This window comes from Saccostrea cucullata, unplaced genomic scaffold (genome assembly GCF_032062105.1).
Source record: "Saccostrea cucullata isolate Sc308-1 unplaced genomic scaffold, CSIRO_AGI_Scuc_v1 ctg3553, whole genome shotgun sequence".
NCBI classification, from domain to species: Eukaryota; Metazoa; Mollusca; class Bivalvia; order Ostreida; family Ostreidae; genus Saccostrea; species Saccostrea cuccullata.
The window spans coordinates 9-21,682 of NW_026932561.1; the positions used below are offsets into that span (position 1 = coordinate 9).

The window sequence follows — 21,674 nt, forward strand, 5'->3', positions numbered from 1 at the left end:
ATCTTGTCAACGAGAAAAAAATGTAAGCAGATAGACGCAAAATGACCCCCCCCCCCCTCCCCATTCTTAAATCTTGAGTCTTTGGTCAGTTTTTGACTACGACTATGTAAATTTGTAATACAAATTTAGAAGTGAAATTATACTATTTATGTATTTTCTCTACCCAAATGCAGTTTTAGCTAATATATCACGATCAACCACTTTTAACCTTTCTTAGATCCGCCACATTAGAATTTCCCGCCATTCAAGTCAGTTGTCGTTAAACAATGCCGTTTTCTTAAAATACACATTGATTTACCGTGAACGGATATAAACATAAAAAATACAGTTATAATAAAATATTGGTAGATTTTATACTGCTTACATGATATCATCTTAACATTCTCTGCAAGCGCTACTTTTCAGCTTGTCGTAAACCGTGTGTTTAGTTCGAAAAACCTCGGGTCATGTTTTGATGATGGCGACAGTGGTGTTAGACAATGGAGCGGGCACAGCTAAAGTGGGGTATGCCACAGATAAAGAACCGAGGTAAGAGAAAAGAGAAAGAATGTTTGTCATGATATTTATCTGAATAAAAATAATATATTTTATATGTCATTGTTGATACAAATACAAAATTTTTAAAAGATGTTGATTGGCAATGTGCACAGTCACAGCTATACACACAACTCTGGAACAATCACTAGATTTAGCTACGTAGCTTGATTTACCTACATAGCTCTATTTACCTACCTGAGGTAGCTTTATTTAGCTACCAAATTGATTTATTTCTATTAAAAAACATTTTTCTCAGGGTGTGCAGAAAATATCATTTTGATGTATATATAGTTAGAATAATCTAACTGGTGTGTCTCGGTACGCAGCACTGTTAAGGCCTACTATGAGAAATCAACGGAAAATAGACGTGCAAAAAAGGGAGATCTTTTTAAAACTTAATTTATTTTAATTAAGCTGTTTTATTATCACAGAACACAAATGCTTATGGAAATAGCATAGTATAACCCACTCTGTACTGTATGAAGTTTGGTCCGATCGATGGACAGTCACGTGATGAATGCATAATTCGTGTACTGAATGTAGGTCATGCACAAATTTTAATATCGCAATGGCATACACAGGTTGAAATTAAAAATTCAAGTTATTATTTGTTTCTGCACACTTTGTAGTTTCTGAAAAGTGCTGCTGCTTTAAATGGAATTTGCGTTTTAATAGTTAAAATTTCAGGTAAATAAGCCAATGTCGAAATATGTTTGACTTTTACCAAATATTTTGTGTACTTATTAAATCACGCCCTCGATTTAAAGAAAGCAGCAGCACTTTTCAAGTTAAGAAAAATATCCTTTATCTATAATCAAATAATGGTTAAGATCTATTAAGTGTATGCCCTTGCGAAAGTGCGGTTTTATGAGGCATCTCGATGTAAAATGTACGTAACCTGTACATAAAAACACAGCATAATTAATAAAATACATTCTCTTGATAGTTAATTAATAATCGCATTAAACAAAGGATATGCATTGTTATTAATCGACTATTTAAAACCTGTAAATAATATTCCGTTTAATAGTAAAACACATCTTTCATTGTTAAAAAAATGTTAAATCTGCCTCTCACAGCACATGAAGTACGTCATTTTTACCAAAATGACGTCATGTTTACAAGTTCATCGCGATCAGTGCTTTGTCTATAACCAGCCACATGGGATTTAACTAGCAAGTTTTTTAAATGCTTTGATAAGTTTTATTGTTGTTGATTATGCTAATACGGCTAAAAAATTGCAAACTATTTCATTTTCAGGTATAATAAGAAATACATAAAAGTGATATTATTGTGTGACGTCACAGTAAACTTTTCCAGTATAAATTAGGCCCCGCCCCCTTATTCACGCCTTAACATTGCTGCGTACAAACCCTCACCACAGTTAGAATACGTCCCATATACTTGCAATGTAGCAAATCGGAGCGGATCCGCTCCGAAATGATTTTGAAGAATAGGTCCGTAGGACATTTATCATTTTAACGATAGAACATTCTATCTAATAGCTAGCTTGCTGCAGTAACTATAGCTCTAATTTGTTGACGGTGCGACCGTTAGGATGAGAGCAGATACTGATTCAGTTTTAATTAAGATCGGGCTCATCAAACTCCACATGACATTTGGTACATCTAGACTTGAAGGAGGTTTTGGAGTCGCTCTTCTGTTTTGCCTTATCTGATTGGTTAATTGTAATACAGTTTAAATCTTTAACCAATCAGATAAGGTGAAACGAAACTGGTTCTTACATTTTCCTAGTACATAAAATATCAAAAATGTATTACCTGGTAGTTGGAGTATAGTATCATGTACATGTATTATTGTAAATAATCTATCACTAGTTAGAATAATCTAACTGACAGTGTTTGAGCTGGGATTCACTCTGTAAGATGGTCTGTTGATGTCCAAGATACTTATACATGGCAAATTGATGTTAAACTGACATTTTTTGTAGTTGTGTAGCTGTTGGACCAGCACTTGAGGAGAAAGAAGAGCATGAAGCTTACGAAATTGGAGAGGTATGTTGCCATGGTAACAGTAATTACATTTATAACATACTAAAAAAATTTAAAAATCAGTTGTAAAAAAAATTTCAATAAAGATTCAAATGTATTCTGATACCTATATCAGAAAAGCGACAAAATTTATGCAGCTCATTAGATAATGAGATTCATCATCTGTTTTAGACATTCATCAATAAAACTTTTGGCTACAGAGGAGTTATATTTGGACAAAATCCTGCCACTCTTCACATAACAGAACCACCAGAACAAGGTCTAGACAGTATGTAAGTATCTTAAAGACAATTCAGAAACCACCTTTCACATAAAAGACACCCCAGAACAAGGCAAGTACAATGTATCTAATGACAATTCATTAAACATTGTTTCTAAACGTGATGGGAGAATTCTGACAGTTAATCTGGTCAGCCACACTTTAGAGTAAGGAGCCGTCAGAATTAGGTCATATGTAAGCAATCACCATCTAAGGAAACCATTCTTTTTATTATCCAGTAATATTTGTAAGATAAGACTTAAAATATATATGCTATATTTTGATATCAACATTTTAAAGTAAATTATCAGTTTTGGCAAATGAGAAACACGTTGATAATAGTAAATATGAAAATCACCAGAGCTTGACATTAGGATGACAATGTTTGCAAAATTTTACTTTGTAGAAAAACAGGTGGCTTCCTAGGAGGCAGGAAGAAAGAGAAGAAACATAAGTATTATCATGTATTGTGTGACGAGAGAGATATTCGCAGGAATGATGTTAGTGTATGTAATACAAACTCTTGTCTCTTGATTTCTCAGACCAATAAAACATACACGTATAGTAATAATCTTGGGGATATTGAATATTCAATTGTACTTTTTTAATAGGTCCAAAGAACTTATACTGCAAGTGATGTTACAAACAAAATGAGTAAATTTTTAGTCCATGTTAGAGGTATGTAAAATGATAGATTTTCTCTCCTTAAAATTCCATCAGTCCAAATGATATATTTGTCTGTTTGTCCATTTTTTTCAAGTTCATACTACATGTATACCTATATCTCTGCTTTCTGCAGTGTAGAACCTTTAAACACATACATATGAACTGGGTCCATGAGAAATTTCTGATTATAAAGGAGTGTAATGTCCTTGGTTACTTTTGACAAGAATGAAGATCAAGGTCACAGGGACTGGAATTAAACTTCATCTTAAATATCTTTTGATAAATATCTTTGAAATGAATCTTATTGGAGAAGAGATTATGTGGAATACAGTCAAAATCAAGGCATGTGTAGTTAGATCACGAGGTGAATTGTGACCCTGAACTATATAAACAAGTACTAAACCTGTACCTTTCTAATGCAAAATTTATTCCACATTTGAACTGAGGTATTTGAAAAGAATCTAAAAGACGAGGATGACTGAAACATAATGTTTATGTAACTCTGTTATATAAGACAACAAGCGAAGTACATGTAATTACTCTGTAACAGTGAGAGAGAAGTGCTACTTATCATTAACCAATGTCATCATTATATGTAGAACTATAACCACTTTTTTTTAAAATTATTTTTAGGTGTTGATTTAGTTCCTCACGAGGATATTCTGCCCTACCAGAGCACAGAAAATCCCATCATAGACAACAAACTGTTCTCTAAATGGCAGAATAATACAGCTGCATTCATTGGTGGGTCTTATACATTCAGCTTCCTTAATATGATCCAAGAATTTGCTATTTAGAAAATACAATCTGTATTATTCAAAAAATTACAATTTACTTCATTAACTTAAAAAATGTGTTTATGATTATAAGCATTCCAATCAAAATTTACAATTTATAAAATCGATGTTGACTTATTTTTTGTGCGAGACATTGAAGTTTGGTATTTTAGAGGAGATCAGTACGCTTTCCTTTATGAGAATAACCAGTGTCTTTCAAGAAACCACGGAAAATGTCCGTGTAACTGTGATGCCATTTTATTTGAAGAAGTCAGAATACGTAAGCTATTACATTAACTACAGAATACACTTTAACAAGTACCATAAAATTAGATATTGCTTTAATTCAGGTTTTATATACCGGGTATGATTTCTCTACAAGAAGAAGTTATGTAGAAACTTCAAAATGCCAAATAAGACTGAAATATTGCCAACAATACTGATTACTCAATCCATCAAAATTATTGTATAGTATACATGTACAAATAAGTTTTTGTTATATATGACACTGCAAACTTTTTCTGATTGAGAATTTTTTAAGTAAGGATTGCAATATTGAAAGTTTTGGTTCAACTTAAAAGTTTATTTTAAAACTTTTTTTAACCGAGAATACATGGTTTTCTTTTTGGTTGCTACAAATTTATCTGAATGCATGTATTTTGTATTGAGGCTCATTTGATCTGTTAGAATAATCTACCGTGTATACTCGCCTATTAGTCGTTTTTTTGGTAGTTAAATTTTAGCCCAAAAGTCTATGTCCGACTTATAGGCGAGTCATAAAAGGATTGGTATTTTTCTGGTCGGCGAAACGTATATTCTACATAAACATGGTTATCGTTGAATAAAGTCTGGATATATCATATCATTATGATTTATGTATTCTAAGATTAAACGTAAAGTACAAGTATTTAGTGATGCAATGTACATGCATATAACAAACTTTTTAAAAATTAAAGTGTTTTGTAAAAATTCAGTGTGCAATTTAAATAACTCCTATGTTGCCTTCAGAATATTTTTGACAATACTTTATATCATTTTCAGACAATTGATGGTAATGGATGAAACATACGTAATAAATCAAGTGAAGGAAGATGTGTGTTATGTATCTACTCAATTCATGAAAGATATGGAAACTGCCAAGTAAGTTGTACAGTAAGGACGCAGCACTGTTAAGGCTAGAAAAAGGGGGCGGGGCCTAATTTATACGGGAAAGGTTTACTGTGACGTCACACAAAAATATGCTTTTTTATGTATTCCTCATATTACCCGAAAATGAAATAATTTGCAACTTTAAACTGTATTAGCATAATAAACAACAATAAAACTTATCAATGCATAAAAAAGAGTTGCTAGTTAAATCCCATACAGCTGGTTATAAACAAATCACTGATCTCGATGAACTTGTTAATCATGACATCATTTTGGTAAAAATGACGTATTTCATGTGCTGTGAGAGGCAGATTTGTGAATTTTTTAACAATGAAAAATGCGTTTTATTATAAAACAGAATATTATTTACAGGTTTTAAATTATCTAAGAATACCAATGTATATCCTTTGTTTAGTTCGATTATTCATTTACTATCGAGAGAATGTATTTAAATAATTCTGTCATGTTTTTATGTTCAGGCTAGGTATATTTTACATCGAGGTGCCTCATTAAATCGCTCTTTCGCAAGGGCGTACACTAAATAAATCTTGACCATTTTTTGAATATAAATAAAGGATATGTTCCTTAACTTGAAAAGTGCTGCTGCTTTCTTTAAATCGAGAGCGTGACTTAATAAGTACACAAAATAGTTGGTAAAAGTCAAACATATTTCGACATGGGCCTATTTACTTGAAAGTTTAACTATTAAAACGCGAATTCTATTCAAAGCAGCAGCACTTTCCAGAAAGTACAAAGTGTGCAGAAACAATTAATAGCTTGAGTTTTTAATTTTAAATAGGGTATGCCCTTGCGATATTGAAATTTGTTAATGACCTACATTCAGTACACGTACTATGCATTCATCACGTGACTGCCCATCGATGGGACCAAACTTCATACAGTACAGAGTAGGTTATACTATGCTTTTTCCATAAGTATTTAAATTCTGTGATAATAAAACAGCTGAATAAAAATAAATTCAGTTTTAAAAACAATTCCCGTTTTTGCACTTCTATTTTCCGTTGATTTCTTATAGTAAGCCTTAACAGTGCTGCGGATGCAGTGTCATATTTTATCAAAGATATTTGGGTTGGTGTGAAATAAAATATAGGAGCCATACTTAGATGGAAGTTTTTTTTACTTATTTTGAAATTAGAATATCATTTGCAGGCAGGTAGGAATGGCAAGCATGATGCCTGCATACTGATCAATTATAACTTTGGCAGTGTCAAGGGGAACAACTTTGGATTTGTGCATGTAAAATTAGTAACAACAAAAATATTTTGCTAAAACTTCGATAATCATTTAAAACAAACAAAAATATGTGTTAGATATAGGATCTCCCATGTTTTATGTCTAGTTATTATTCTTTATCCAATAAGTGTGTGTTTGCTATCCATGAGCCTTGATGAAGGAAATGAAAATACAGGATAAGTTGGATAAAAAAAAAATGTCCAACCACACAAACTATGGGAGTTTCTTCATCTTGTTTTACTTGGAACTATCACAATTTTACCTTTTTTATAACATGAATGCACTTTCTATGACTTTATCAATTTCATGCAAAAACCATTGTGACCACAATTGTTGATACGAAAACCATATCATATGACTCCACAGTACATGTATAAACCAAATACACTTATGACATGCGTGCTTGATATCTGAATTATAATCCAACAGAAAGAGAGGTAAAGAGAACACAATAGCCCGGGACTATGTCCTGCCTGACTACACCCACATCAAGAGGGGATACGTCCGACCCCAGGAGGAAACCACGGGGAGGGCCAAGGACGGAGAGCAGGTCAGTAATAAACAGGGTCAAACATTGAATCCTGAAGCCTCAGATATAGGGAGCAGGCCAGTAATATACAGGGTTAAACATTTAATACACATGTAATGAACCTTCAGAGATGGGGAGCGGGTCAATGATATACAGGGTCAAACATTTACTGTAGATCACTTAATATTCGCAACACCTTATTTTCGCAAGATTGCCATCAACTCTTTATAAGTGAGGCAAAATTTTCATGAATTGTGATTTTTGCTATATATAAATCTTAGGAATGCTATTACATATGTATATGCAAAAATGAAATTTTCATGATCAAACTGTCTCGTGTAATTACACAAAAATAAAGTTCTTGCAAATAAAAAAAGATTTTCAGTAATCCTGAACCCTCAGAGATGGGGGCAGATGTGGAAAAAAAATACAATAAAGCATACTTGTATCAAAGTGCCAGGAATGGACAATTTTAGTTTGTTATAAAATTAATGTAATTTGTAATATCTGTTAAGTTAACAATATTATTTTAAATCTTTTGAAAATGAAATTCATTTTGCTGTATTAAAGTATCAATTCAGTGTATAAATGTGTTTGCTCTAAAGTGTGTTTTAACGTAGATGTTTAGTTATCAAGAAAAAAGGTGGAAATAGTAAAAATCATACAGGAGGAAATTAATTTTGGATAATTATGCCAACTATTTTCTTGCAATTGGAAAGACTTGGAAATTCAGTTTGTATTCATAACCCATAGCTTATTTAACCTTTAAGATGCTATATTTTCTCTATTGTAGATAATTCGTATGAACAATGAGAGGTTTGCCATACCAGAGCTGCTGTTTCACCCATCAGATGTAGGGGTACAGGAGATGGGGGTGGCTGAGGCCCTAGTGTACGCCATCAGCACTCTGCCTGAAGGTCAGTTATATTCTACAATAACTCTAAAATGGTTCTGTAAATTTTCAGCCATACTGGGATAATCAAAGTTTGGGAGCTAAATCAATTGCCTCATATTAAAGGAAAGGGGATTTGGTTTCATTTGTATCAAATTATGTTCAAGGCTATAGACCATGTCACTTAAAACATCAATATGCACTCTACTTGCACTATATGCAGTATTCTGGTGAAGCAAATTCATGTACATGTATTTGAAAGGTGAAACTTCAATATAAATTTTGATATACTGTACAAAGCTGCTAAAAATGAAGCCTGCTTTTTGAAGTAAACATACAATATTTTCATTTCAGTTTACTGTACTTGTTTCCTGCTACCCGACCTACCCTATTTTTTTGCACCCAACCCTAAAGTTTTTTTAGCTTTTGGGGAAAAAATTCGAAACTGCAGGAATTTAAAGTTCCAAAAGTGAAAGAAATATATATTTCAAGTTTTATTTCATGTTTAAAACATGAACTTTCATAAAATTCCACTTGAGATGTGCATCAAAAGACATGGAAATTCATTTTAAAAGATTATATCGACCTAGCTATGACATTTTAAATTTGGTTTTGTAATAGTTCTTATCCAAAAAATACTGTTTGAAAAAGTAAAATAGAATGAAAAAAAAAAAAAAAAAATTCCTACCTACCTACACTGTTTTTTTCCCGACTGGTAGCAGGAAACAAGACTATTTTTTGGCCTGATTTCTTCTTAACTGATTTAAAAAAAAAATGCAGGATTGATTTCTCTTTCATTGACTTTTTTAATTTTTCAGAGATGCGGCCTCATATGTATTCTAACATTGTATTGACTGGTGGAAATTGTTTACTACCAGGCTTCTCTGAGAGATTGTAAGTATATGTACTTTTATGTACAATTTCCATCCTTGTGTACATTGTAGCTTGGAAAATTTTTGATATCAAATGGGGTCTTTGTACTTATTTTTATGTATTCAAACCTTGGTGCACACATAAGATTGACACTATATTTGGTGCAATCATGGATTAATGCTATCAGTATGCAATAAATTATTTTACATAAAATCCAACTTTGGCACACAACAGGATGTAGGGAAGCTGCCAAAATATGACCCTCATCAAGTTCATCTTCTAGTCATTTATTTATATTATTAAATGATAAGGAATTTTGGTGCTCTCTGATTGGTCTAGACGCCATTTACTGGTGTGTACCTCAGAGTGAGTTCACCTCAAATGACGTTCTGGGAGGTTTATTCGGGTTTTCCCTCTCGACCAACCATAGAGTTGCTTACAGTTTTTTCGACCAATCAGATTGCGTGTTTCAAAGCATGTGTCAGTGTGAATGTAAACATGTCAGACGCCATTACCAAGGAGATTAAGAACTTTTGAAAGTAAATGGTTGAGTATTTATTGTTTATTAATATTGTTTTTAACTTTTTAACTAATATTTGTTTAGCTGTTGAAGTATATCAACATGTAAAAAGTGTAATTACACTTTACATTATGGATGTTTATATTTTATGGAGACAAGAATGAAAGAGTCAGCAGTGTTGTAAAATTCCTCATCATTTAATAAAACGGTTATTGACTTTTTGGTCTGTATAGTCACGAGTAGAACCTCATCAAAAGTCAATTATTGTATAGAATAAACTCTTATCAGTAAATGCAATTTAAATTTTACAATCTGCAGAAAACTAAATCCAATTCTATGGCAATATTTACTATAAATATTTCTTTTTGTCAAGGAAGAGAATATCTTTTGTACATTGGTTTCTGCCTTTTATTCAGTGGTTTGGAAAATCTGTCAGTGTTTTCATGCATCAATTAGTTTAATTGATAAAAAAAGCCAGTAAATTATTACAATATCTAGAATGATTATCTTGAATACCATGGTAATCTTATATACCATGGAAATCTGGAAGTAAGTTGAAAGTATCATCCCCTTTTATCTATGTTATCCACAATGCCTGCAGTTAGCATAAATCCCCTTCCTTCAAACTTTTATAAGTATTTATGTTTTGTTAGTTATGCTGATGTAAGAAGTATGGCACCTGAAGAATATGACATCTCAACTAAAATGCCGAGCAAGTAAGTTTTTCATTCTTTACAAACTGTAAACGCATTACATTTAGCGGTGTATTCTATTTAGTGATTTTGGCGGAAAGCAGAGTCCGTTAATTCAAGTACTTCGCTGAATGTCTTGTATTTTAACCTTTATAACTAGCAAATTCAGACAGGGCTAAATCAAATCTACGCTAACTTGTTGAAAATTGAATTTCCGCCAAATATCATACCCCAAATATAATACATTCACAGTATATAAATTATGGTAACAAACACAATGATACAGACCATTTCAGTATTTTAGTTTTTTTGACCCGCCTCCCTTAATAAAAAGAAGAAAACAAAAAAATAGGACGGTTCTTCATGTTGGTTTTCCCTACCAATAAAGTGAGGTAAAATTTAATCTGAATGACAATCTCATCCTATTTTGCAGTCCAGTAACTTATGCGTGGGAAGGTGGGAGGATGCTAGCTAATACTGAGGAATATAAGAAAATGGCCATCACCAGGGAGCAGTACGAAGAACATGGTCACAGTATTTGTGCTGAAACTTTTGATATCTGACAATCAACTGAAGAGTTCTGTGAAGGAAATAATTTGTTCAGGTGAACAACTCTAAACCACCAATAGAAAATGTGAGCTTTGACTCTGAAATACTGGAAGAATCCAAAGTAGAAGCAAAATGTCTTTCAGGAATACCCCGAATAGTAAGAACCTCTTTCCATGATGTTAAAGATAAAAACTCAGAAGAATGTGTGATTTTATCAAGTACTGTCTGGAAGTACTGTTCAAGGTAGTAATAGTATTGTAAATGAATTGTAATTTTTTATGATGAACAGTGTGCTTAAATATCTTTTTGAAACAATGTATTTTACTTTAAAAAAAATATCGAATAAGTTTCCCGTTTGTAAAGGGGACCAAAAGGATACTGAAAGTCTGAGAAAATTACAGATTGGAAGGTATTTGCTTGTTAACATCTTAGAAAATAGCTTAATTGCATGGATAAAATTTGTTTATATAGGATGAAATTCCACAATGTGTTCAGTTCATTATATGGTACATATACATGTATATCAATTTGATTTTTTTTTTGTGAAAAAATGGTTGCAATTATTGTCACACAGTAATTTTTTGATGTAAATCTAATAAATGTGGCAAAGAATCTACATGGAAACACAAAATAAATTTAAAAAATGGTAAAAAGCATTTAATAACCTAAAATATAATGATTTATTTAATATTTTTTTATTTTTACTGCATGGTTTTATAGGTGTAAAGTTACATGTCTACATGAAAATTAAAGAATTAATTAAATTAAATGAAAGCAGGTGAACAATAACTATTAGAAAGTTTTTAAACTATGTTGAATATGCAGAATTATGCATAAACGATTGATGACAACAACCATATATATATTAAGGACAGATGATACAAACAAATTTTATCTTTTGAGGAGACTTAATATCATGTTACAAGTTTAAAATATTGGATAATTCTTAGAATTCTTTCTCCTAAGAATTGGAAAATGAAATAGACTTGGAAAAATTAGTAATATTTCAATAAAATTATGAAAATGGATAAAACACACTCAGTAAAGGTTTACAGGTGAAAACAAATTTCAGAATATGTTAGCTTAGTGCAAAATATATAATATAAACATCAGAAAAATATACCAAGCCAGGTGAATTATAATAGGAAAAGCAAAATGGTATAAATCAGCCTATATCATATGGGCTAATTTTTACCATTTTGCCTTTCCTCATATTTGTTTTTTCATTGAAATATTAGTAAAATTTTACAAGTCTACTTCATTTTCCAGTTCTTAGGAGAAAAAATTCTAAAACTAATCCACTTTTCTAAACTTGTGACATAATACTTATTCTCCCCCAAAGAAAAAAATTGTTTGTATCATCTGGCCTTAATCCTTAATTGTATATGAGTCTTGAATTAAGATAATCTATAAAAGATCTATTTAGTTGCTTGATAGGGGTTCACAGACTTGGTAAATTTGTAAGTTTTGATTATCCCCCTTCACCTTTAAGGTCAAGGTAAAATGTTGACATCCAGAGAAAGGTCATATTACAAGAAAGACATCAAAAACCTTATAACCAATTGTACAAAAGCAATGTTGAAAGTTGAAGTTTTAGGGGCAAAACAGATGGACTGAGACGAAAAATATGCACTCTCAAATCTATATACATTTACAAGGACATCACTATATGAATTCGGGAAATAAATTTGAAAATTTGTCGTATACTATAGAAACACTTACACTGTATTTTAATGGGGTCGTAATCTCATGGATTTGTCGAAATATATTAGTCTGTGGGGATGCGAGTTCGTGGTTGAAGAGGTGTTAAGTAAAGATGCTTATATTTGGAAAATTGCTTTTAGTGGAGGACGTGGTTTTGTGGGTCATCTTATACCTGGACGTAGAACTGTTGTGATATGTTTTTGATACTACAGTTCTAAACCATAATGCTACAGATCTCGTAATGCAAAGAACCTGCAATACTCCGGTATACATATATGACGCGATTTTCTTTGCAGCTTGCACTTTGCACTTTCCAGCATCAGCCAATCAATGGCCTTCATTCTCTATTTCTAGACATTTAAAAAAAATTTATAATCTGTTTACATAAAGGAAACGGACACAAATAAAATAATTTATACAGGTTGTTTAAAATATGTCTAAGATTAGGGATTGAAAGGCAAGTTGATTGACCAAAGATGACATTAGAATTTTACTTTAAGGTCAAGATCTAGTAAATGAAAGGTGCCTACAGATTTATCAAACTTGAGAAATAAATTCCTTTATTGATGCTTTACAACTTTAGGTTGGTCGAGTAAGGTGTTTCGGGGCATAATTTGCAGATAAACATGATGAAAAACTGTATTTTAAACTGTCATTTTCAATGAAAAATTAAGAAAACCAGTCATGAATATGGGAGTTTTTCTCATATTCTACAAAGGAAATGTATCCAGATTGCCTACAGTCTCTCAGAAAACGGTAATTAGTATGTTCATGGCCTCTTCTTTAAATCAATATCAAATTTAATATAGGTATCCGGTTTAATACTGTTCAGTCAATGAAGTCAACGAACGATTGATTGATTGATTGATTGTATACTGTTTAACGTCCCTCTCCAGAATATTTCACTGATATGGAGACGTCACCATTGCCGGTGAAGGGCTGCAAATTTGGGCCTATGCTCGGCACTCAGGGCCATTGAGCAGGGAGGGATCTTTATCGTGCCACACCTGCTGTAACACGGGGCCTCGGTTTATACGGTCTCATCCGAAGGACCGCCCCATTTAGTCGCCTTTTACGACAAGCAAGGGGGTACTGAGGACCTATTCTAACCCGGATCCCCACGGGACATCAACGAACGAAGATGTTTAAATAAGTATTTTTGAGATTTTGATATTCCCTTTATGACAAGTACCCCTAAAAATGACGTAAAATGTTTAGTCGCAGTACTAAATACCATTCCATGTTTCACAGACTGCACTACATTTAATAACAAGGAAACATGTCGTCATGTGCTTTTGACTGATTGATAAGCGAGTGCTAATTTTTCATTTTGAAAAGTTTGAAAATCTTGTGATTAAGACTTTTCCGACATAGGTCCTACCTTAATTTGTTTAGTAATTAAGTTTTTTGTGAGTTATTGGTGTGTGAGTCACACAGACTTGTCACGTAGGCATAGCGACGACACGGAGCTGTCACATTAATTTCTAGGAACACCGATGACTTGGATAAATAACACAAAAATCAAAGTACTGAAAGCACTCATGGGAGTTAAACATGGTGTAAAATAAAATCTTGGATTGGGAGGTTAAGTGAGTGAACAATATTAATATTTCAAATACAGACAATTGTTTCATATTTTTGAGTTGCAACAATCTTGAGAAAGACATTCAGAGACATTAAATAGCAAAAAAAAAATGCATGGGCCATAATGCTTGCCTGCCTACATTAGTCTTTATTTATATCCCCTGCTTTAAAGGGTATTTATTAATCGGGATTTGCGTCCATCTGTTTGTTACGCTTTAGGTATACCCATCTCTTATCCGCAACTCCTCTTACACCACTGAACGAAATTTTCATAGAATCTTTATTACATATTGCCGTTGTACACCCTCCATTACTTTAATTTTCATCCTACACATATTTTGGGTTTCCCATTGCAAAACATGGACACTGCCATTATATTCATATTAGAGGCGGTTGATCATTTATATTATTCACTGCTCACAGTCTTCAAATTTGTAATATATTTTTCCTTGGCACCTGTACCCATGTGTTATGAAAATTTCAGCTTCGCAGGAATAATATCAATGTTGATAAAATGCGGATTTTAACACAGCAACCTTTTAAGAGCTAACATGTTTGTTATATAAAACTTCTCTTTGAATATGAATGTATTTCAATCACACGAACATTATACATGGAGTACGTCAGAACTTAATTTTTTTTAATATTGTGAAGAAAAAAGCAATACCAAGTTAAAAACAAATATTCAATGACCAAACATAAAAACAGTGGTATATGTGAGAGGTTGTGTGCGTTAAATCGCGATTTTACGAAAACATCGGTGTCCCTTTTTGGTTTTAACATTTATAACAGTACTAGATTTACCGCTTTTAGCAGGTGATACTGCTGATTTAGTAATACTGTATACAGGGCTATTTTCGCCCCGTCTTATTTTCGCCCTTTCACACTTGCAAACAATTTTGCCCCGTTTTAAATTCGCCCAATCATAGTTTTGTTTAAGTTTAAGAAATTATACTGTATTCTTTGAATTCGCCCCGTTTTAAATTCGCCCAAAAGATCGTAGGGCGAAAGGGGCGAAAATAAAACGGGGGCGAAAATTTCCCTGTATTATTAGTTACACAGTCAGTTAGTGACCTAATATATACGGATTCATACAGGGTCTGAAATGGAAATCCGTATTGGGCGAGGCGAAGCCGAGTCCCAATACGGATTTCCATTTCAGACCCTGTATGAATCCGTATTAGGTCACTAACTGACTGTGTTACGAATTTATCCTGCTGAAGACCTTTATCGATATAAAAAGAATATTTTTGCATATTATGAAAATATTAAGTTTTTTCCAATAACAATCAACATAAAATATCGTTACAGTAACAAGAAATTTAAATAAACTACCTACGTAAACCGTTTCTTAGACGCCATTTTTATTTACAATAACAACGCTGCGAACGGAATCGCGTGCCCGATTTTCATATTACGCCTGGACGGAGATGTAATACGGAAAATTTCAGGGCGTCATGTGATCAGCTTTCATCCAATCAGCAATCTACAAATTTGTTTGAAGCGGGATAAACAGTAAATACGCATGCTTCCTAAAGTTTTTATGCATTAATGCATTCATTCAAACCAAGAAAATGTTCATGAAAAGTTTGAATAAATTCTGTGCACCTGTAAAAAAGAATAAAATTACAAAAATCCGGTACCGTCGGGCGTCGAAGACTAGATGTACCGCTTGCTGTCAGTATGTAGAGTTGTCGTTCGTATCTCTGTTCAGTGTATGACGCTACACTAAGATGAGTTCCATTACGAAAAACTTTTGAGATTCTTAATAATTTAGTTTTACTTTGAACGAAATCTAATATTCAAAATAAGATTACTTTATCATTACATTTACTTACATTATGAAAATTAGATCAATTCAGGAGAAAATGACATGAACTATTTGTGTTTATGCATGGTTTCTGTTGAATATCATCGGAGTAAATCGGTCGACACAGTAGCCTCGCTTTCGGCTCTATATAATCAACACAAATCACCGCGCATGTTAAATGCATGATGACCATTGGAGATGAACATAGTTCAACTCCCAAACAATCAGCAATATGTTTCTTAGATCTACAATCAGATAGATGGCGTGAGTAATGTTTGCAAGGCAAAGTGGCAGAATTTTGTAAGATTGTGACTCAATGTTGAAAAAAATGTGTGCAAAATTTTTAAAGAATTGCATAACGACAAATGGCGCAAATCTAGCAGCAAAGATTACTTAAGATTTCTTTTATCTTACGGATAAATTATGCTATTTCCGTTCAAAAAATATATATCAATCCATGCATCAACATTTTGTTTGTGTTATGTATCCTCAATAGGTTAAATATTCACAAGTCGGCCAATCATCGCCCGATCATCGAGCTCTGAGCTACAGTTTGATTTTAACCGTCGGCCGAAATTTTGGACACCCTTATTGTCGAACGACGGACGACCGACTTAATAAACTGACCGCCGATGGTCGAACAATGATCGAAGGTAAGGCGACGGATAACTTCAATAGAAGGAATCGGCCACAGACGCAGAAAAAATCATAACTTGGACCGATGGACACAAAATTAGTCGGCCGACAGAAAGAGGTCAAAATCGGACAAGACAGCGGCAGATGAACTGCCGACTGTCACCCGAAGAATACCATTTTTGCTTCAAAAACCGTCGGCCGTTGGTCGTTTTTGGAAATGTGACCTGGGTTTTTCTCCTTTAACAATATTGTACAGCTCAACACACTTTTTAAACTCACGAGCAAGTGCCATTTAGGGCCTTATTTGGCCCTGAGAATTTCTGAAAAATCAAAACCGATCAGTTTAAATTGCAAATGCAGTATTTATTACTTGGAGTGTTGGTGACCACGTATATATTAATCGTGACGTAATTTCCCTTCTAGTCAATGCATTATGACGTCATAAAATGCGCCATTTTCCTCATATCTTGTAAATTCCTTTGAAAATGACCTAAAGTTGAAGCATTTTTTCAAAATTTCACATAGAGCACAACCTCTGATCCAAAATATGTAAATACATAAGGATAGCTCTGTTTCTGAAGATCAAAAAACATGCTTTATTTTTTGGATCGTGGGCTGTGCTCATATTTTAATTCTTTGCTAAATGTAGTCAAATACGCAAATTTCAAGAACATTGCAATTTCACAAACCTGTTTTTCAATATCTAGATTCTCAAAATGGAATTTTATTATAGAAAATAAAAGCACCAAGTGTCTACTTTATTTTTATAAATGAAATGCGGAAGAGGGTGATAATTAATTAATTTATATATGTACAGGGACATTTTATGCATAAGATTGCTCTTGCTCTTCATTATACAATTAATATTTGGTAGCTCCACCCTTTACTTTTATCACTGCTTTTATTCTGTCAGGCATGCTATGAACAAGGTCCATGCAAAATTCTTTCTCAACTGTGTACCACATTTGTTGTATCTGTTCCAACATGTCTTCCTTCTTAGAGGGGAATTTCTTGGACAGTCCTCTTTTTATTTTAGCCCAAATGTTTCGATAGGATTGAGATCCTGACTGTTACCTGGCCGGGAAGAGTGTGTATTCTATTACTTTCAAGAAAATTTCTAGTACTCTTTGAATTGTGTTATGGAGCAAGATCTTGTTGAAATATGTACGATGTTTTGGGAAACACTAAACATTCACACGTTGTTTTTAAATTGTCGATAATTTCTTCTTGATATATGCTGGAATTTAGTGTTCCCTCATATTTTTTCAAAACCCCAACTCCGTTTGCTCCAAAAACTCCCCAGCATAAAATTTAGGTGGGGTGTTTAATAGTAAACTTTAGGCATTTTGAATCATACTTTTCAGCGTTTCTTCTCCAAATTCGACGATATTTCCTGTCAATGTAAGACTTGAATGAACTTTCGTCTGAAATCATAACACTTTCCCAATCTTTCTTTGTTATGTCTTTGTGATGTCTTGCCCATTGCAAACGTCTTTGTTTCTGTTCTTTTGAAAGTAATGGGTTTTTTTTATAGCAAAAACGTAGCTCTTAATTCAATACTTGTTTAATTTTTTCTTATAGTCGTTTCACTTAAGAAACCTTAATTGATTTAACGATTTAACAATCTTTGTCTTCAGCTCTCTAATTGTAAATCTTCTATAATAATCTTTGTTTTTATCAATGTGGCCTTATTTTTTGCGGAGAACCATGTGAGTTTAAAAAGTGTGTTGAGCTGTATGGATATAGTAGGGTAGAAGTTGATTTTCATATAATGACACAACCATTTCTTTAAAAAAGACAGACTCGGGCAAATTATTCATTAGAATACCTGTATCACAGGTATTCCAAAAATATAATAGCTTATCAAATTGACCGTCTTCATAAACACTGAGTAAGCACGTGTTCGACCGATAAGTTATGTTATGGTAACTCCAATATGCATGATAAATTATATTAATAATTATGTACAAATTCGTTACAATAACGTGTTTTACAGAAGTGGGGACTCTCTAACTCCCTCTTATCATGCTTATAACTTTAACAAATTCCATTTCAGTGACAACTCATGTTGCTTGTCGCGAAGATTTGGGTGCCCTAAAACATTTCGACGAATGTTTCTCTTTCGTTTCTAAAGAGTAAGGCGTGTCATAATTTTATAAATGACGTTCAAAACATGACTCAGAACGTTTTATCCAAACGGAAAATTTTACCACTTCAATGCGTTTCATTGCAGTAGGGCGTGAAAAGCTATTTTTTTTTAACACATGTATTTGGGTCTTGGTATGGCACGCAAAATTCACAAAATGAGCTCAACATAGTTTCACAGTCGATAAACTAGGTTTATTGGTTGTAAACTATAGTTACGGACTGTGAACTATAGTTAACAACGTTAATATTTATTATATAGTCTATTTATATTCCCTATATAATCTTTACAAGCGCAGACTGTTCATAACACTTCATATTCACCAGGGGCCTGTTTTACAAAAGGACTTACGACTTAAGACCAAATTTAATTATTCATATAACTTTTTAATTAACATTATATCAAAAATTCTTTTAAACTTTTTAAAAGGAAAGTGGTAAGAATTTTTTACACAACCAATTTCAAAAAGGATTATTACTTTTTCAAAATTTTACAACAATCTTAAGTTTTAGGTCTTAGTCGTGAGTTCTTTTGTAAAACGGGCCCCTGATTTGAGGCCGTATTCACTGGAGGGTCGTTGCGCGTGCAGCGGCATTGTGACGTCACAATCAATACCTCAAACGCAGAAGGATAAAACGTACGCTGAACTAGGACCTTAGGTCCCCCGCGCAGTTCACGTCTATCGGGTCTGTTTACTCCGCTACAAAATGTAGTCCGTTGCATACGTAAAGTTAAAATAGAATAAATCGTAATACTGTGAAGCCTTTTCAGTGTAAAAAAAAACACAGAAAATTTATTTTTGTCAAGGGAATAACCATCTGTGATGGGTATTAGAAAACAAAGAGGGGGAGGGGGTTGCTGAGCAATATTAACTGCAATATTATAAGATATATGATATATTAGAGTTTAACATTTATGGATTATGTTGGGTGACCTGTGGTCTCCCCTATGATTTTATTATTCCATGTAAGGTTATAATATTTATATTACACAGTGCCTAACCTCTGATCTCCTTACTAATAGTAAGCGACTCAGGGTAAACGACGTACGCGTACGTCCAGTCTCTGCATTCGCAGATCTCTAATAAACGGGGGGTGGGGGTGAAGATTTTGCCCCCTAGCACCCCCTTTTCATTTCGCTCGGACTTTTCACCAATCCTTTAACATAATGGAATAATTATTTGTTAATAAAGTATTTAATGTCTCTTTTATCTACTTTATCAGGTCATGCTTTAATAGGCGACCTCATCACTTTAACACTCTTTGCCGGAAATCCCTGATTTTTATTTATCTTACAAAGAAGATGTACACCCTGTATTACAAAGTTTGGGGCTGCATGGAGTTCTCCTCCCCTTTCCCTGGTATTAACACATCAAATTCATAAACCCATCAAAACTACATTAAAAAAAGGAAATAAAATTTTAAAAATGCACCAATTGTTATTTAACTTTGGGATACATATACTGTATTTGAAGACAAGCAAGTTGACTAATCCTCCAAATTCCAATTACATACAAGTACATTTAGAGAATTCGGAGAAGCACTTTTTCCTCGGTCAAAAAATTAGAGTCGCAATTCTTTTTGTGAGAGGATTTGAAAAATAATTCTACACATACCATGATTTTAAATTATTGCCTACTTACAACTTTCAATAACATCGTAATAATGTACGACATAAGATTACCTTTGTCTCATTCATATACTACAATTTGTGAAGTATGAAATCCTTATTCATGGACAATATAAGACTTCCGCTTGTTTCCATAATCTTTATGCGAATACCAGAGGTAACAAAAAGTTAATAAAACCAGAGGTCACTTTATGTTGTACATCTTTAGGGCGACCATAGGACACTTTATATTGTACATCAAAAGGAAAACCAGATGTCATCTTCTGTTCTACATCATATGGGAGACCAGAGGCCACCTTATTTTGTACATCAGTAGGGGGACCAGAAGTAACCTTATATTGTATATCAGTAGGGGGACAATAGGATACCTTATATTGTACATCAGTAGGGGGACAATAGGATACCTTATATTGTTCATCAGTAGGGGAACCAGAGGTCACCTTATATAGTACATCAGTAGGGGGACCTGTGGTCACCTTATATTGAACATCAGTAGGGGATCAGAAGACACCTAATATATTACACTTTAGATCAATATGGGGACCAGAGGGCACCTTATATTGTACATCAGTAAGGGTCATCAGTAGGGGACATCAGTAGGGGACCCAGAAGACACCTTATGTTTAACATCAGTAGGGGACATCAGTAGGGGGACCAGAGGTCACCTTATATTATACATCAGTAGGGGACCTGTGGTCACCTTATAAGGTACATCAATAGGGGGACCAGAGGTTACCTTATATTATACATCATATGGTCGACAAGAGGACACCTTTTATTGTACATCAGTAGAGGGACCAGGGTTCACTTTATATGTACATATTGTACATCAGTAGGGAGACCAGGGGTCATCTTAAATTGTGCATCAGTAGGGGGACCAGGGGTTACCTTATTTTGTAGAAGTAGGGGGAACAGAGGACACCTTATATCATAGATCATCAGGGGGACCAGATGTAACCTTATATTGTATATCAGTAGGGGGGCAATAGGATACCTTATATTGAACATCAGTAGGGGACCAGAGGACACCTAATATTACACTTTAGATCAATATGGGGACCAGAGGGCACCTTATATTGTATATCAGTAGGGGTCATTAGTAGGGGACCCAGAAGTCACCTTATGTTTAACATCAGTAGGGGACATCAGTAGAGGGACCAGAGGTCACCTTATATAGTACATTAGTAGGGGACCTGTGGTCACCTTATATTGAACTTCAGTAGGGGTCCAGAGGACACTTAATATTACACTTTACATCAATAGGGGGGCCAGAGGTAACCCTGTATTGTACATCAGTAGGGGGGCCAGAGGACACCTAATATTACACTTTAGATTAATAGCGGGACCAGAGGGCACCTTATATTGTACATCAGTAGGGGACATCAGAAAGGGGACTAGAGGTCACCTTATATTGCATATCAATAGAGGGACCAGAGGTAACCTTATATTGTACATCA

At 33.7% G+C, this 21,674-nt stretch overlaps 1 protein-coding gene across 1 annotated transcript; it reads left to right on the forward strand.

Annotated features, from left to right (window-relative positions):
* The first annotated feature begins 389 nt into the window (after positions 1 to 389).
* LOC134235404 (actin-related protein 6-like) lies at positions 390 to 11,361 on the forward strand. The gene is made up of 13 exons (XM_062717534.1): positions 390 to 528; positions 2,489 to 2,552; positions 2,721 to 2,821; positions 3,215 to 3,314; positions 3,420 to 3,486; positions 4,108 to 4,218; positions 4,424 to 4,520; positions 5,292 to 5,390; positions 7,083 to 7,203; positions 7,976 to 8,099; positions 8,893 to 8,968; positions 10,121 to 10,183; positions 10,593 to 11,361. Exons 1-13 carry the CDS (start codon positions 455 to 457, stop codon positions 10,720 to 10,722), a joined length of 1,227 nt encoding a protein of 408 aa, XP_062573518.1. The 5' UTR covers positions 390 to 454; the 3' UTR covers positions 10,723 to 11,361.
* Positions 11,362 to 21,674: the final 10,313 nt, after the last annotated feature.

Bases quoted from the DNA above. Each gene is read 5' to 3' on its own strand.
- LOC134235404 (XM_062717534.1), top strand. From the start codon at position 455: ATGATGGCGACAGTGGTGTTAGACAATGGAGCGGGCACAGCTAAAGTG. The intron at 5,391-7,082 runs GTAAGTTGTACA...ATAATCCAACAG, and splicing joins AAAGATATGGAAACTGCCAA to AAAGAGAGGTAAAGAGAACA. The intron at 7,204-7,975 runs GTCAGTAATAAA...TCTCTATTGTAG, and splicing joins GGGCCAAGGACGGAGAGCAG to ATAATTCGTATGAACAATGA.